The 18,374-nt window shown below is 36.9% G+C and overlaps 1 protein-coding gene across 1 annotated transcript in view; it reads left to right on the top strand.

Moving 5' to 3' along the window:
• YWHAQ (tyrosine 3-monooxygenase/tryptophan 5-monooxygenase activation protein theta) overlaps nt 1-18,374 on the top strand; it is a 30,316-nt gene that overhangs the window by 9,499 nt on the left and 2,443 nt on the right. The window contains exons 3-4 of the mRNA XM_061211017.1: nt 16,016-16,139; nt 18,133-18,296. Of these exons, the coding sequence (XP_061067000.1) occupies nt 16,016-16,139; nt 18,133-18,296 (288 nt within the window). The remainder of the gene's footprint in view (nt 1-16,015; nt 16,140-18,132; nt 18,297-18,374) is intronic.

Below are 18,374 nucleotides of genomic sequence, written 5' to 3'. Positions count from 1 at the left end.
TTTGGAGACCAGAAAAATCACAGACTTGATAATAAAGAAAAGTTTATTTTAGATATTGGGTAAGAAAGAGTTCCTGTTCATTCCTGAAAAACTAACTTGAGAACTAGTATGTTGGAATGGCTTCTGCTTCCTTATGTTGAGAATGGTAAAGTAAGGTTAATATGATGTCTCACTCCCCAAGACCCAACCCAAAAGCAGATGTGGCATGAATGAAATATGTAGATAATGGGCTTTTGGATCTGGTTGCACTTAGGTTTGAAAGTTAGCTCTTGAAGACAGGAAGTCAGGTTAGTTGTTAGCCAACATTGGTTGAAGCATTTCAGTGAAACTTGTCTTTCACGAAGATCTTGACTATCCATTTACATTTTTTCTGTCCAGCTGAACAGTATTCCGTGATTTCTTTGTCAGCTGGGCCTTTTGCTTCGGATGGATTTGGCGTGGTGTGGTGCTGAATACGTGTTGTAAAATATTCTCAGTTAGTTTACTGACTGCCTTTGACCATTCTCCTGTATGTTTGCTGCAGGCTTTACTTAGAGAAATGGAGAAACAGTGGTGCAGGTGGTGAGACCATGACTATAAGGACTTCTGTAAATTTCATCTAAATGCTTTATTCTTAAAGCACAGTCTTAGATTGGTCTTTGTAAGTGCCAAGGTGACTGTGGGAAATAAGTGGGAAAGTATGTGAAACTGCTTTAAAGCCATAATGATACTGATTTTTAAATCAGACTTTCTACTGTTACTCGTCTAGAATATTTAGTACTCCCATTTTCCTTCTTATTTTGCTCATTCCACCAGACATGACTTGAACACAGCTCAGAGAGGTTTTGCTCTTTTAAGAACTATAGTATTAGATGCCTGCAACTAAACATGTATCAATACATATTAGGTGTTCTAATCGTTCAGCCTGGTACTCTTTCCAAGTATTTGGCAACACACTTTTAGACCTTCAGTGCTTGTGTTGCTCCCTCAGGATTCTGAGGGACTAGTAAAGAGGTTAGAAAGGTTACAGTAAGGGTTTACGCATCCTTTAATCAGAAAATACTCTAGATTATTTGGGGACTGATTGCAGAGACCAGGTATTTGATTTTTAAGGATGTCAAAAACTTAAAAAAGAGTTTGGAAGGATTGACTATCCTGTTAATATAGTTAAGCTATATGTAAGTTAATTTTTATGTAATTTAGCTTTTAGTATATTTGAAAAAAATTATGTAATATTTAAACATTAAGGGACTGACATTTGAAATGGGGAACGGTATTTATTGAGGTGACTTTATGTTCCTGAACAAATTGAGATGGGAGTCTTTATCAAACTACCGATGCTCCGCTGGAAATTTTTATCCTCCTGACCTTTCCCACATCTGCCAAGATACTTGGAGTAGAAAAAAACTTGAGAACCATCTAATTAGAGAAAGGATCAAGAGTAGCAACTTCAAAAGATTAGGGAAGGAGGTAGGGGAGAGTGCATTGGCCAGGCTCAATGACAGAAGTTGTTAATTTTGATGAAATATGACTTTTTTTTTTCCTTAGGTTGCTTGTGCTTTTGTTGTAATATTTAGGAAACCATTACCAATCCAAGGTCGTAAAGATTTATACCTGTGCTCTTATCTAAGCGTTTTACCATTTTAGTTCTTACATTAAGACTTTTGGTCCATTTGGAGTTAATTTTTGCATGTGGTGTGAAGTGGGGCCCAACCGTCATTCTTTTCATGTGGCTACTCAAGTTGTCCCAGCACCATTTGTTGAAATATTCATGTATCCTTGATCTGAAATTCTCACCTTATGGGGAAAATAACAAGTGGTTTGGCAGAAAAGCTCACTTAAGGAAAACTTGTGATTGCTCCATTCTTCATGCTCTAGCCAAATTGTTCACCCAAAGCCCTCCATATTTTGTTTCTGTCCCTCTACTCACTGCCTTTCTTGGTTGGAAGGCCTTCCTTCTCCCATTTCTATATGTTGAAATCACACCTATCCTACACTACTTCGGTGCCACTACACTTGTTATTATAGTCAGTTACAAATTACAGCCTATTAATACTTTCAGATCTGTTTCCTTCTACTCTCCTATGTGCAATTATGGGTGGATGAGACATGTGTTTACCTGCAAGGAAACTGAGCCATATTGATTTACTTAGTTACATAGCCAGTTAGCTGTGACCTCAAATTCAACTCTTCTGGAATAGTGTTCTTTCTGTTCCCTCTGCCTTTCATAGTAAAGCCTTCCTTTATAGACCCTATTCTTCTGAGATCATCTCATCTTTCTCTGGGTTCTCTCTTGTGTGGAAGTCAGGGAGAGTCAGGGCTTTATAAGTCTATGCTCTTCAACTAGAGCAGCTCCCTTTTGTCTCTTTTACTGTTTACTGGTATTGCTTAAAAAAGACTTAGGGCAGGGGGGAGAGAAAATAAACATTTCAAAAAATTTTGAAACCATTGCCCTGTTAGATGGAGTCCAAGTTCCTTAACAGGACTTAGGAGACCTTCAAGCCTTTCCCTTTAGCTTCCTTTCTCACTACTCATTCCTTCCCTCTGTGTTCCAGCCACATGGAATTACATGGTTCTCTCCTATATTGTGTACTTTCTTAGCTTTGCTCTTATTCTTTCCCCTGTGTAAGCATGGGTTGTTATGTTAATACAGTGTTTTACTTTCCACCGTCTAGTAATGAGACCCAATTCTGTATTGTCTGGAGTTTACCAGTGTCCTCAGTTCCTCTTGTGGCTGCATCTAAGTTAGATCGATATTGGTAAGCTGTAAGGGTATGTAAGAATAAAGACTTCGTCTATATTTTTTCTTCTGTATACTATTAAGCACTGCTATATTTTTCAAGGTTATTTTTTGTGCTGTACCCAGTAGTTCAGTTGAATATAATCAGTAACCTGTGTAAGTTTAGGTGCAAATGCAGATTAATTTTTTTTTTCTTCTTTCTTTTTAAATTTTCTTCTCTTTATGCCCTGTAATAGATCTGGTAGACGAAAGGCTCAACTACAGGGTTGTATATAATTCAGCTGCAGAGATAAATGTATGTGGCATGGGTTAGCCACAGATGGAAACATTAGTCTGCAAATAATTGTGTAATTTCTATAATGTAGAAATGGCTTAATTCAATTTGTCATAGACTTACAAAAGCCAAAGCTCATGTGAAAGTACAGGTATCTTTGCTATTATCTATTTTTGATAGTTTTCCTAGGATATAGCAAAACTTGACCCATATACTAAGCTAGCAAGGCAATTTTGACCTATTTTTAATTACTTGAACATATTTTCTTTTAGGTATCAGGATGTCTGTCCAGTTGGATTACTTATGACCAAACTAAGATTTGACTTCCTGTTCTGTTTGTTTTGTTTTCTTTCCCTTTTAAGGAACACTCTTGTTTTCTCACTATCATTTGTCATGTTTTACTTTGCAAATTCCAGTGGCTAACATAGTTTCTGGATACTAGTAAATTGCAAGTTCTCTAAGGGGAAGGAAGTATGGACATTGATGCTTGCCTTGGTTCTTTTGGTAGCACTGATCTGTAAATGTTGGTAGATTGTGGTTGTGTATGTGTAATTGGTTTTGATGCAGATTGGCAAATTTGGAAAGCAGTATTAGTGTTGCCAGTGTATGTATTAAACTGTCCTTCCAAACCTTTATATCTTGGCCAGAGGGTTGGGAACTTTGAGCAGAAGGGATAACATTCGTATCTTGCTGTTGTGGCGACTCAGTATCCAGCTGCTAAGATGTGGAGATAACAGCAGGTCAGAGACAAAGGACTGGACATTACATTTGTTTCTAAGAATATCTGGAATTGGCTCGGCTGCCTTGGGTGAAGTAAGGGGACAAAGACCATGATTTTCTTTAATATTGACAGATTGCAATTTACACAAACCTTATTATTTGTCAGAGGCTAAACTCTTTCTGTTATGTGTCTTCACCACTGCAGTCATAACAGCTCTGTAGCTGCGTTGGAAGATGGGAGGAACATTCTTATACAAGAGAGCATTTTTATTGTTTTTAAGTGCTAATTGTTTAGGAGAGGAGAGATGGGTGTACTATGCTCACAAAAGGGCCCTTAAAAGGCACCACAGTGCCACAATAGATGTTGATAGCAGTAGTACTGTCATTGGTGATCATTTCGCCTGGGTCATGGGGTGGTGGTGGCTAGACATCTTATAGACCAGGAGAAAGAGTTTGGAAATAATTGGGGACAGGGACATAGATCAAAGCTTTTTCTCTTTTTGTTGAGAACTTTGAATTCTTTTTATCTGTTTCGTCCCCTTCCCCTTTGCCTTTTATCTTCTGGGTTTTAGCTCCGTATTTACTTTTGCCCACAAAAGTAATTAACCGCTTGATTGCATGGACTACTCTGGCTTATTTTACTTTCACTGTAACTACAGTAGCACATATCATATCCCTTTGGATCTGAGGAATCCATATTAATTTCTCTGACCACGGTGACAGTTCATCGTGTCACATTAGTTCCTATTAATTTTATTAATTTGACACGTATTTCAGGCAATGTTGGATTTTAGGTCTTTTGTTACTATTAGAATCATATCTCAAAAGTTTGAACACTTTTTATACAAGGTGGTTTTTAGTCTACACCCTTTCTCCCAGGAAGGCATGTTCACATTCATGAATGTTCCAGAGCTGTTTAAATTTTAGTAAATAGAAATTGGAGATATGAAGAACTTGGTAACACTTTTTCACAGATTTCTGTCCCTCAAATCAGGGGAAGGCAGAATTGTCTGTCTGTCTGTCAGGGTGCCAGATGAGTAACACAGTAGTGTACACTTATGGTCCAGGGTGTGTCTCCTTGGATTTAGAGCCTCCAAGTCCACTTCGCTGGCACACTGAGAGGGGGAACTAGAAGAGTTACAAATCAGGCAGTCATTGTCTAGCTGTGTTTATTGCTTGAAGGCAGATTTACTGGAGGAACCAAATTAGCATTAGAAGGTTGTTTGATGAGCATAGAAACCAACTAGAGGCAGTAGTTGGATGATCTTAATGACTAGTACTATCAACACTGCTGTATCCAGCCTCACTATTGAAAGACTGTTCATAGACCCAAGTACCGTCTTCTCTGAATAGTGCTGTAGATACTAGCAGTGTTTGCTTTTTCATTAACACCCCCATACCTGCTGTATTCCCATCACCTAACAATGAGTGTTTTACTTCTTAGCGCACCACTTTAAGTATTGATGTTTGGGAGGCACCTCGTTGTTGCTCCATGCTCTTGCTGCTGGTGCAGGAATGGTAACAGTAGAAATAAGTGTGGATGTCCCTCAGTTGAGACAGTGCTTCCCAGCTCCTTTTGTCTTGTGACACACACAGAATAACCATATTTGTGTGACACACTTGGGAAAATGGATTTCTTTTCCAGCTTCATTCACACTGCTGCTCTGATGGCTGAGGGGATCAGTACTTCTTTATCACTTATATTAGTTGAAAGCTCTAGGTTTAGAGTCTAATCCTGAAGGACCATGAGTGCTAGGCTTTAAGTTTATTCTTTAACAGCCATTGGGATTTTTTGAGCAGGGGATTAACATGTCCAGAATTTATGGTTAATCTTGTAGCAAGATATAAAATGGATTAGAGAAGGAAGAAAGCCTAAAACCTGGTAGATGAGTTAGGTTATTGGATTAGTTGAAGTGAAATGATATGGTTAATTCTGGGTAATAGAAATAGGAATGAGACTGAAAGGATAGATTAGAATACTAGTACAGAGGTACAATCAGTAGGGCTTAACAACTGGTGGTAGGATGGGAAATGGAGAGTGAAAAGTCAAAGGTTGTGGTGATGAGGCTGGGTGGCTAGGAGGTAGGAAGATGGTGAGATAATTAGTAGAAATAAGCAATATAAATATAGAAACAGGTTTGGAAATAAATTTTTTCCTGTTTAAGGCATATTGAGGTCTAGTGGCTATTCATATTTCAAAATGTATACGAATACTTAGCCGTGTCACACTACGGAGAAGTTGGGATTGTGGGTGGGGTAGTGTCAGGGGTTACATTACCTCCGTGAGTTTATTGCAATTTATAGTATGACCTTTAGCCTTTTTAACTCAAACACACCAGAATTGAGCTATTTTTCAGGGATAGATCCACAATAATCAAGCTCGTGTGACTGATATATAAAACCAAGAATATTAGTTTATTCATTTACAGTGAGGAATAACTAGCACAGAGATTGAAGTACTTGTGTTGGCGTGACCAGTAAGTTCTCATTCAGGAGGCGTGTAGACTCACATAGGAATCAACTCATAATGAGGGAGTTGCGTAGTAAATGTGGCATTATAACAAGAGAAGTGGATGGCTTTTCAGATGTTTAATGGCCGTCATCTCCAGGGTAGGGCATGGATGGATCAGTGGATTGATTGACTGTGATTCACACTCCCCTAGACTATACAGTTATCCCTTAGTATCCAAGGGGGAATGATTCCAGGAGCCCCCACGAATACCAAAATCTGCAGATGCTCAAGTCCCTTCCATAAAATGATGTAGTACAGTGAATAGGGTTGGCCCTCCGTATAAGCAACTTCCTGATTATGACTATATATTGGATCCTTTTTCTTCAATGTCTGTAACCCTTTTCTGTTTCCATGCCTCTGAGCGCTGTTCTTTCTGATTGACTCATCCTTATTTGTAAAGTAGATTTACTTTACATACTGTCAGATTACAGTCAAGTCTTGCATTCCTATTAATTTGCTATACAAATATATATATATATATATATATATATATATGTATTCTAGGCAAAATAAAGTCTTTTCCTTCAGTGGTTTATAGTTAAGAGCGGGGAGATGTGTGTTCCCAAAGTATACTCTGCTTCTTCGAGAAGGTTTCCAAAATCTTGACTTGGAAAAAATTACATCCACAGGCTTGGGTGACTATAAATATGGGGGACCAGGGGACTGAGGCCAAAGAAGCATTAGGATAACACCCAGGTTTCTAACTAGGGCAACTGAGGGCTTTTCTTTCCTAAGACAGAAAATTGAGTAGGGGAGGAGAATCAACAGCAGATTGTATTAGGAAGGCAAATTTAATATGTTTTAGATGAGTAAGGTTTAAAGGGCCAGTGGCCCATCCAGGTGTCAATAAATATAAATAGGAGCACCTTGCCTCGTGCTTAAGAGAAAGACTTGTGTTGTGGTGCGTGGTGATGGAGGTTTGTGTACCAAGCAGTGTTCTGAGTAATTTGTATTGAGTCTTTCAGTCTTCACATCAGGCTGCTGAGAAGTACAGATTGTCATTAACTCTATTTAACAGTAAACTGAGGTATGAGCTGCAAAAGTAACTTGCCCAGCCAGGTAAAAGGCAGATTTGTGAGTAATCAGCATGTAGATAATTGGCTAAAGTCCTGACAATAAATATCTAAAATGAACCCACATCTTGTCAGTTACCTTAAAATGGATAGTGAGCTGTTGAAGTAGTTGAGATCCATGATTATTCTAATGAAACATTTCCTCCTAGTAGCAGATTGTATTATCATAGTTAATTGTCAGATTTTAGGAAGTGTAGTCTCTTAAAGGCAGACACTTGTTGGATTAAAGAAGGGGGGCAGGGAGCACATTAACTATCCTTAAAAATTTAGATAATCCTCTAAAAGAGGGTAGGAAAACACGTGTCCTTTACTAGCCAACTCAATCCTTTGCACATACTTAATACGAAAGAACTTTTGTCCTTTTAAATAATCTGAAATACTATGCTCTGCAAACATGAAGTATCACACATGTATTGTTATTCAGCATCTTGTAATAATTCTGTGTTGTTACAGTTTTGGAAAAGTTGTTTTCATTATTATGACCAGGAATTTTCCACTTACTCAGTATTGAATTGCTGTAATTATTCTACTTGGTGACTTCTCTTTTATTCCATTACTTCTTCCTTCCCAACTCTAAAAAGGTTCTTCCAGTAAAGATCTGAGTGGGAACTTCTGTCTTTGGAAATGTCTTTGTTTTGCGCCTGCTTTTATGTGGTACTTTAATTGGTTTTGGAATTCTAGCTGACAGTTGTTTTTCTCCTCACTTTGAAGATACTTGATTGTTTTCTGATGAAAAATCAACTGTCAGTCATACTGTTGTTTCTTCCTTTATAGGTAACGTGTCATTTCTCTGGTTGCTTTTAAGAATTTTCTTGTCTTTGACATTCTGCAATTTTGCCATGATGGTCTAGGTATGAATTTATTTTTATTTTATTTTGCTTGGGATTTAGTGTGCTTTTCCACTTTGAAGATTATTTATATTTGTAACTGGGAGAATCTCAGCTATTATCTCTACATAACATCTCTTCCTCATTCTTTCTGTTTTCTCCTGGAATTCCTGTTGCATATTACCTTAGACATAATATCTTAGACATCTCTGTCTATTTGCATCTTTTGACTTATCCACACTTGTTTCATCTTGTTAGTTCTGTGTTCTGTGGCGTTTCCTCAAATATGCCTTCTGTTTTACTTTTTTTTTTCTTTTAATTCTAAAAGCTCTCTCCCCCACCTCCAAGCTACTTTTTCTTAATTCATTGTATCCTATTCTTTGTCTTGACTTCTGTTTTGGGTTGTTTTAATCAAGAAAATTTTCAAACTTAACAAAAATAAAGAATACTGTAATAACCCCCCATATACCCATTACCCTGCTCTAGCAGTTATGAATTTTGTTTTGTTTATATCCCCAACACACACACACCCATTATTTTGAAGCCAGTCCTGGGCGTCATCCACTTAATCCGTAAATATTAAAATATATATCTTTAAAGGATTCTTTAAAAGAGTCTTTAGACATTTTTAATATACTTATGTTTTATTACACGCTGTTTCATTTTTTAAGCTCTTGGGTACTAACCATCTGTTTGTCTGCTGATCCCTCATTATGGTGGATCTGTCCCTTGATTAGTTTTGTTATTTTTAAGAATTCAGATGTAGTTTTTCCTGTGGAACTTGTGTGTGTGTGCCTTGGATTATGGAAGTGGTTTTGATGATTTGTTTCTGCTGGGCACACTAAGCCTCGGCCCACTTTTACACAGATTTTCAGCTCGCGGACTCACACATCATGTATGAAATAAAAATTTGAAGAGCACCTGCACAGAACATGCGTTTCGGTTTCAGTTTTTCATGGGGGACGACACCCACATCCACCCACACCCCCAAAAGCCCAGGAAATAGCTTTCTTGCTACTTCTCAGCAGTGATAGACACCGTTTTTCTAGGGTCCTTACCCCCTACACATCACTGTCATTGTGTTGTAAATTTTTACTTTTTTACTCTAACTTCATTTCCTCTTCCTATCTAGCACTTGAATATCTCCCTTCCTTCCTTTGGCGCTTTGCTGTAATTTTTTCTTCTGTTTTATCTGTTTCTGTTTAGCATTTTGATTATTTTTAGAAGGGAAAGTCTGCTTGTTCTTACCGTATTGCCACAACCAGAAATCATGTTTCTACCCATCTATTTTAAGGTGAAGATTCATACATTTCTTAAATACTCCATACAAGAGTGAGTTAGAGGGGGGTGTGTGTGTGTGTGTTTTAATCTGATACACTGCTATTCAGGTAGCATTTAATATGTGTTAGCATTTCATCTGGTGAGGTGGACAATACCTAAAGACACATTCAGACTTGTATTTCAATTAAAAGTCTTCTGTTCGTGTATTTGTGCTAAAATCGAATAGTTACATTAACTTGTGCTTCTCACGTTTGTCAGAAACGTTGGTAATATTAGATCTGATTTAATATAACAGAAAAATATTAATAAATGCAGTTTTACTGCCAGACAGAGTCTTTACTGTTTAATATTTATTTATTTAATTTACTTATTTACTTGGCTGCGCCGGGTCTTAGTTGCGGCACGCGGGATCTTTAGTTGCGGCATGCACGTGGGATCTAGTTCCCTGACCAGGGATCGAACCTGGGCCCCCTGCATTGGGAGCTCGGAGTCGTAACCACTGTGCCACCAGGAAAGTCCCAGACAGAATCTTTAAGTACATGAAGTTATATGAGATACATCTGGAAAATGGACTGATATCATTAATATATATCCCTACATATCAGTAAGGGAAAAAACTCACTGGGAAAATGGCAAAGGATATAACCATACTGTTTAAAGAAAACTGCAAATAAAACTATAGTAAGATGTTTTTCCTTATTGAATTGGAAAAGATAAAAAATGTTAATACCTTGGGCTCAGAAGGATGTTGAGAAATTGGAACACTTACACATTGCTAGTGGGGATGTAAATTGAAATTGCCCTGAGGAAGGACAGTTACACATCTGTCTTCCAAGGATCAAAGGTACATTTGGCACATTGTTGGAAAGAGCAACAGATTTGAAGCAACTTAAATGTTCATCAGAGGAAACTAAATAATTATGGTATGCCCATACAGTGGACATACATAATACTGTTCAGTGTTCTATAGCATGAGGCAGTTATAAACATGAATATGGAATGATCTCAGAGGGATTATTACACAGAAAAGGCAAGGTGTAGAACAATGTATGTAGTACGCCAACATGAGGGAGTGGGAACGTACGTGGATTTTAAATGTTTAAAACATCTGGAAGAACTTACAAGAAACTGGTGATGATGGTTACCTTGGGAGGGGAAGAACTGGCCAGCTCAGGATCCAAGGAAGGGAGAGAAACTTTATTTTTCACTTTTGAGTTTTAGGTGATGGACAGTATTGCGTATTATTTTAATGGAAACCAGAGTCTCATTGTGTGTGAAGATACAAGTAAGGGAAGAAGAATCCTGTGAGGTTGAATTTGAATTCTGGATATATCAGTACGAGATGATGATTTTTCAAAAAAAAAAAAATTTGCTGAAGGAGTGAAACAGAACAGAATGGGGGAGACTTCTTTTTTCCTTATTTAGAAATTTTAGAGTGGTAGTTAATTAACTTGTACATTATTACTTTGATAAAAATAAAGAATTACAGAAACAAATAATTCAAGAAAAGCCCTGTGCCATCTTAAGCTCTATAATACGTGTGAAATTCTCTTGCTGTTGCATCCATTTCAGTATGTTACGATGTCATGGTTAATGTTCATTTGACAAATAATGAGTCTTACTCTATGGTAGGCACTGTGCTGAATACTTAACATGCCATATACAGAATTTTGTGAGTGAAAAATATTAAGGAAACATTTTTATCTAGAAGTTGCTCTGCTTAGCAGGTTGCTCCTTTGATTTAATACCTTAGAATTAGCATAGATTATTAAAACTAGAAAATATTTTGATTATTTTATAGGAGAAATTAAACTAAGGAACTTGCTGTAGATGGAGACTCTAGAACCAGATGTTTGGTCCAGCATTCATTCCACTGAGGTTCAATTGTGAAATTTGGTTCCTTTTTAAAATGTACTTTTGCTGGTTTGGAAAGTTTTTTTCTACTTACTTCTTTTCGTTTTAAAAAGATTTTACTGTCTTCAGTGACTTTCTACCTGTTTTGCAATCGTGCCTTTTCCTATGCCATGGGCGCTCTGTGCCTTGGAATGTTTTCTTCCTCCATGCTTTCTGCCTGTTTGTAAAATGCAATAGAATTTTCTGGATGAAATATGACTTCCTTCTTGAGTATTGAATTTTTCTTTGATTTTGGTCTCTTGGAGTTAAAACCTAATTAAGAGACAGTTATTGTCTAGAGACTTTAATCTTCCTACATGTCAGTGGTTCTTTGTACTATATATAATACTTGAAGTTGGGATGTTAGAAAAATTTAGCTCTCACCATTAGATAAATGTTCCATTTGTTGAATAGTTATGTTACCCTATATACTATATTAATTCATTTTTTAATATAAATTTATTTATGTATGTATGTATGTACGTCTGCGTTGGGTCCTCATTGCTGCGCGCAGGCTTTCTCTAGTTGTGGTGAGCGGGGGCTGTTCTTCGTTGAGGTGCGCAGGCTTCTCATTGCAGTGGCTTCTCCTGTTGCGGAGCACAGGCTCTAGGCACCTGGGCTTCAGTAGTTGTGGCTCGCAGGCTGTAGAGCACAGGCTGAATAGTTGTGGCGCGCGGGCTTAGTTGCTCCGTGGCATGTGGGAACTTCCGGGACCAGGGCTTGAATCCGTGTCCCCTGCATTGACAGGCGGATTGTCAACCACTGCGCCACCAGGGAAGTCCCTATATTCTTTTGTTTGCTTTACTAATTAAATAACTTAAGGCCAAAGCCTTATCTCTCATAGATATGCTCCATTATTTTATAGGGTAGTACTAAGAATGCTAGCTTTATTTTCAGATTCTAGCCCCATTTAATTAATTATATGACTTTGTGTAAGTTTCTTGATTCCTAGGTGATTTTATTCACTTGTAAAATTATCATAATGGTTCTTATATGCAAATAATACATGCAAGAGTGGTTAGAATAGGGCGTGGCACATATTGAACACTTAAATATTTGTTGAATGAGTAATGTAATCTTTTATGGGAACGTGTGCTGATTAAACAGATAAAAATATACAGATAGTGACCAGTATATGTGCCATAAAGTTAGAGATTGAGCATGTTAATAGTGTTTTATTTAATGAATTTCAATAAGCTGATAGAGAGGAAATTGAAAATCCTTAGAACATTTTTTGTTTCCTGTTGATTATTTTGTTTGTATCTCAAGGATCTTCATCAGTTACCTGCTCTCTTAAAAAAAATCAGTTTGGAAAAAAAAAATCAATTTGGTATGTAAAGAATAAGCTATATAATGAGGAAGAAGAGCAGCTTATTTTGTCTATAAAACAAATCACTTATAAATGAATTTAAGATAAAAGTATTAGTTTGTTGAATGCCACACACGGACTATTACCACTGAAGCCAAATTAATTGTTTTGGAAAAGCTATTGAAGTGATGGTAGGATTATTGTGTGTAAACATAATTCACTCCTAGAGATAGAGTTAGTACTGGAGTTTTGTTATTCTTCCTAACCTTTTCTCTAAGGTTTGGGGTTGAAGAGGAATAATTACTATACTAAATTTGCATCACTGTTATTTCTCACAATTTCATATCTTGCATAGTTCTTTACTGCTTTTATGATGTAATCCTCTTTATTGTTATTCCCATCCTATTTTTCTGAGATTAAGCTTATTCTGAGGTCCTTTAGCATCTCCTAAAACGACCTGTACCATAATAACTTATATTTTTTTCCTCTGACTTTGCTTGTATTTGAGTTTCTTTGGTCTAGAATGTTTTGTTACTAGTGCATCTTGTAATTTTGGGTAATAAGTGCACTGACTTCACAGATCTCTCAGATTCTCAAAAAGGAATGTACTTCTTGCATTCTGCCTCTCAATCAGGTAACACTCAACACTGAAGGTAGCCCCAATCTTAGTTCTCCAAGCCTCCCAGGATCATAAAATTTGCTGGTTGAAGCGTTACAAAGGGGATCTCCTGCTTAATTGACAAGAATGATGTAAAGGGGGAATTAGTGGAGGAACTTTTAACTACATTAATGTTAAAAATTGATTCCCTTCCTCTCCTGACTTCTTCTTACCAATGACCTTATCTGGGAAGATTTTCTTATTCCAGGGAGCCACTTGTCATTTTGGTTTTTACTCTCTGACCTGTATTGAGTCTTTTTTATAATTTAATTTTTTTAACAAAAAATTGTGCACCTAGGCTCTATATACCTGAAGTACTTATAGCCTTTATTCTATGTGGTATTAATAGTTAATAACTGGTATTGATAATACCTGATATAGCCGTAAATCGTTTTGGTAAGACATGAAGCAGAATCCATTGTCTTTTAATTGGGCTAAAATCTACATCGCTACTACTGATAGCACATGGAAAGACAGAATTATTCTGTACCTGTTGTTTCCTTCACAGAGAGCTAGTGGCATCTGACAAAGAACCATGATACCTGGCTGAAACTCCAGGATGGAAGTAATGCACAAGTCACTTTATAAAAGCCAACACTGTAAATCGTACGTAATGGCTATATGCAAACTAGTGATCAAAGTTAATAATTTTAGAAGGGAAAAGTTTACAGTTAGCTTATAAGTGGCTGTGTAAACTGATGCAGTCGCTGTTTAGCAGCTTTCCAAATCCTTGGAAGTCCAGTGTGCCAATAAGAGAGTCCTCATGAGCATTCCCACATCTGGCTCAAGTGACTTAGGGGGGATGAGAGCTAGAATCACATTCCTCTCCTCTCCCCAGGTCCTCATTCTAGTCAGTCAGACTTTTCTCAGCCCCTGCTACCACATTTCTGCCACATTTAATCACAAAGTACTAGGCCTTAAATGTTCCAAGTGGCTTTTTTTTTTTTTTTTAATTGTAAATACCGTCTTTACCAGAGCTGGCACTGTTTTGGAGATCCTCTGTGAGATCTCATCTTAACTGCCTGACTTACTTGCGAGAAAAAGAAAAGTGAGAGGCACTTCATTTTACATTGTAGTTCCTTAGTTTGGATATAAGCAGAGGTGTTGGTTCCCACAGTATAAATACTGTGTTTGCATTATTTGATACTGCTTCTCAGAATCTACTCTTGTTTAAAATTTTTTTTTTTTAAGATAGAGATGACTGAGTCAGTTTGATGTTTAGAAGCTTAGTGAACATTTTTTGGCTGTCTCACCATTGCCCCCCCCTTCCTCCCCAAAAACCCCCTAAATTCAGGTGTTCCATAGAAATAGTTTTAAAATTGGAAGTCATCCATGATATGTAAAAATGGTATTAGAGGAAAAATTTTAAGTAGTGTGATTTTGTAAGATTCTGGGAAAGAGTTTTTCTCAAGTTTATTTTAATAAATAACTATTAAAATTGTATTGGTGATGTTGAGCAGGAGAAATTCTTACAATATGATCCTGCCACTTTTATAACGTATAAATTTCTGGGGCTTCATTAGGTAATTTTATTGTAATACTAAGTTTAACTTCCCCTGAGCTTCAGACCCTTTTAAAATATATTTTTTTAACCTAAACGTATTTTTCATTAAATTTAAGGATTTAAAATGTTTCTCTGTTTATTTTCTTTAAAATAATATGCATATAATCATTGCATTTTGTTTAGGCTCTTTTTATTCAGATAAACAGCAAGAAAGCTCTTGAGTTAAAACTACATTTTCTAAACCATCTTTTACTTCTTTAGTATCTATTTGTTGATTTTACTCCCCCCAAATTTTATTCACCATAATATTTTTTATTACAAAAAGATTTTTAAATTACTTAGCATCAGGTAAAATTGATAATCCAAGAAGGTGTCTACCATATTCATTTTTTGTGACTTTTTAATACTCCTGGGCACACCTTGTACAAATACCTCAGTTTGAGAGGCACTAGCTCATTGGATCAAGCGGACATTTCTTGGTATAAAATGAGGGATAAAAGACATACTTAAATACTAACCCAATTTTTAAAAATAGTTGTATTTGATAGACATGACTGTCACATTGCTAGGTAACTTTTTAGACCACTTACTCTCAATCCCTAGACTCACCCTTTTTTTGGATGAGCGCTGGTTGCAGAGGACACTGAGTAGCCCTACTCTGGGCCATAATGGCTTACTTATTCTGTGATTATACTCTTCTTCATATTTGATGTCTTAAACATTTTATTTCCCCTCCCTAACATGATTGCACATCCTCGTTTTCTAACTGCTGCATTCCTTCTGTTACTTCTTGACAAGGCAAATATCCCTTCCCCAGGGAAGCCTGTCTTTACAGTGATCATCACCAACAAAGCCAGACATTCCCTCTCTGTGCTTCCATAGCCCCTTATTCACATATCTGTACTGTTAACGGTATACTTACCTCTTATTAGACTGTGAACTCTTTGAGGGCAAGGACTTTATTTCCCCTCTGGTCAAATACAGTGCCTAGCACCTAGCTGGTATCAGGAAATGCTTGCTTCAATGAATGGATGAGTGGGCAGATAGGCTCTTTCTAATTAGTGTTTGATGTAATATAGCTTTGCCATTAGAAAGTATGACTTGCTGTGACCCCAGAGCGTTCAGCTGATGGCGGCCACCTGACCCCTGCTCTCTAGCCATGCCTCCAGTCCAGGGTGGTATGGTGTGGAGCTCCTGTGGCAGCTATGTTTGCTAGTACCTAATGTTTTAACTTATTTCTTTCAGGAATTGTTGGATAAGTATTTAATAGCCAATGCAACTAATCCAGAGAGTAAGGTCTTCTATCTGAAGATGAAGGGGGATTACTTCCGGTACCTTGCTGAAGTTGCTTGTGGTGATGATCGGAAACGTAAGTGTATTTGGTTTATGGGTAAAGCTAAAATATAAACGAGAGGGAGGATAAATTTATAATGTTACCTTACGTTCCCAAAAAATGAAAACATAGTTATGACTTTACATTATGCGCTCTTTATGAAAAATTAAACTCATAAACTATGATTATAACCTGATAAGATATTATTAAAAACAGGCTTAATCTTTTAGGCTTTAGAATTTGGTTCACCATATTTTTAGCCCCAGAGTTCTTTGCATATGCTTTGGGTGATTCTGTTGTGTCACGTGGTCTTCAGCATCTTGTATCTTGAAACTTAAGATAACTGGAAATTACATATAGACTAGAAACAGGACATTGTACTTTTTCTACTTGATGTATTAATTTATTAATTACTACCTATTTTGAGGGATCATAACATTGACTACTAATTACACATAACCAGATTTCTGAAGAGGAGAGGTGAGATGAGAGTATTATTGCTGGTATATAATGTATCACAGAAAACACAGCTATGGGGAAAAGAGTAACCTAATTTCCTAACTTGATTGTAACACAGTCAAAGTAAATTTATTAGCAGTGAACTCGGTCTCCTGGAGTATTTGGTGGCTGAGTGTACGGTAGTATGTTGTGTATGTGCCTGCTACTCAGTTTATGAAGCAAGTTCTGGGCAGAAGTATCACTGAAGTCCTTATTTTTTTTCCAGTAAGTTTATTATTTTGTTCCTCATTTTACCCTATCCAAAAAGGGCATGCCCCACAAACGGTTATTACAGCCTCCTCTTCCTCTCTCTCAGAGAGTTACTAAAAGTGAGACAGTTTTAGCATCCCCAAAATTAGTGTAATTTAAGATATAAAGAGAAAACTTTTGTACCTTGCTGTAATAGAATCTGTATACTAAACTGTTGTGTTATCAATATATAATTTCTGTTGCCATAATGATAAGCAAAATTGAATGTGACAGATATTTGCACAGAACTGAACATTTAAACGTCAGCTAGTCAAGGGGATATCTTTGGGAGGTTGGGCCATAGCCCCAGCATTCATCTGATCTGACCCTTTCTGGCACATTGGGATTTTCTCATCCTATACGTAGAACACTCCAGTAGTCTGCCATTTGTAAATAGTCTGTATTTACAGTCTAGATGCTGAGACGCTTTAGAACTCTCATTGTAATGCCTCCTTATGTGCTGGACGCCAAGAGCTCCTTAGTTAAATGTGAGGGCCATACCAGCTATGTTTAGATCAGTGAATGTACCATTGAAGAAGAAGAAGGAAAGGCACATATTTGGGCTTTAAAGGGATAACTTGATTTCTGTTAGGTCAGTCCTTCTAGAGCTGTAATGGGTCCAATGGCCTCATTCGGAAAACCTAACCTTTTCAAAACATGATATAATCAGATTAGTGTTGGTAGTTCTTCCTGAACATTTTGTTCAGGAAGGTGACATTTTTATTAAGCCAGTAATCAAACTCTGGTCAGAGCAGATTTTGATCTATATATTGGTGCTTTTATATTGCGTTTCACATAATACATCTTGATACCGAGGGTCAGTATTATTTCTACAGATAAGTCACAAAAATAGAGATTTTGGTGGTGATGATCTTTGTAAAATGTTTCCATTATTGTGGGAAGGGATATTGCAGCTGATTTTTTTCAAGTTTTATTGCGGTATTATTGACATATATCAAATTGTTTTTAATTGCTGCATTTTCAGGTAATAAAATTAAAAGACATGAAAGAAGAAAAGTGTTTTAGCCCCAGAGATGGAAAAACCTGATATACTGTCTCATGGTTTTTTTAGTAAGCTGATTATAAACAAGCACCATTATAAACTAGTTTTTTAATAGCCCAGTACAGGATAATGTTTTTGGTTTGCTACTGTGGTTTTAAATGAAGGCTACAGAGAGAAGTCTGGTTCTACCGGCTTAGTAGCATATGTTAAAGGTATTACTGTATACTGGATGGATATTTTCAGTATCATGCTTTTTTATTTCGTTTTTTCCCTTCACAGAAACGATAGATAATTCCCAAGGAGCTTACCAAGAGGCTTTTGATATAAGCAAGAAAGAGATGCAACCCACACACCCAATCCGCCTGGGGCTGGCTCTTAACTTTTCTGTATTTTACTATGAGATCCTTAATAACCCAGAACTTGCCTGCACACTGGCTAAAACGGTAAGATGTGTGTCCAGAAATACCCTCTTTAGGTTATTTGAGATAGCAAGCATGTTAATGTCTAGGTATTTTACTTGG

The sequence above is a fragment of the Eubalaena glacialis genome, chromosome 14 (assembly GCF_028564815.1).
Source record: "Eubalaena glacialis isolate mEubGla1 chromosome 14, mEubGla1.1.hap2.+ XY, whole genome shotgun sequence".
NCBI lineage: Eukaryota > Metazoa > Chordata > Mammalia > Artiodactyla > Balaenidae > Eubalaena > Eubalaena glacialis.
The sequence above is the reverse complement of the archived record's forward strand: the minus strand, read 5'-3'. Positions and strand labels throughout refer to the sequence as shown.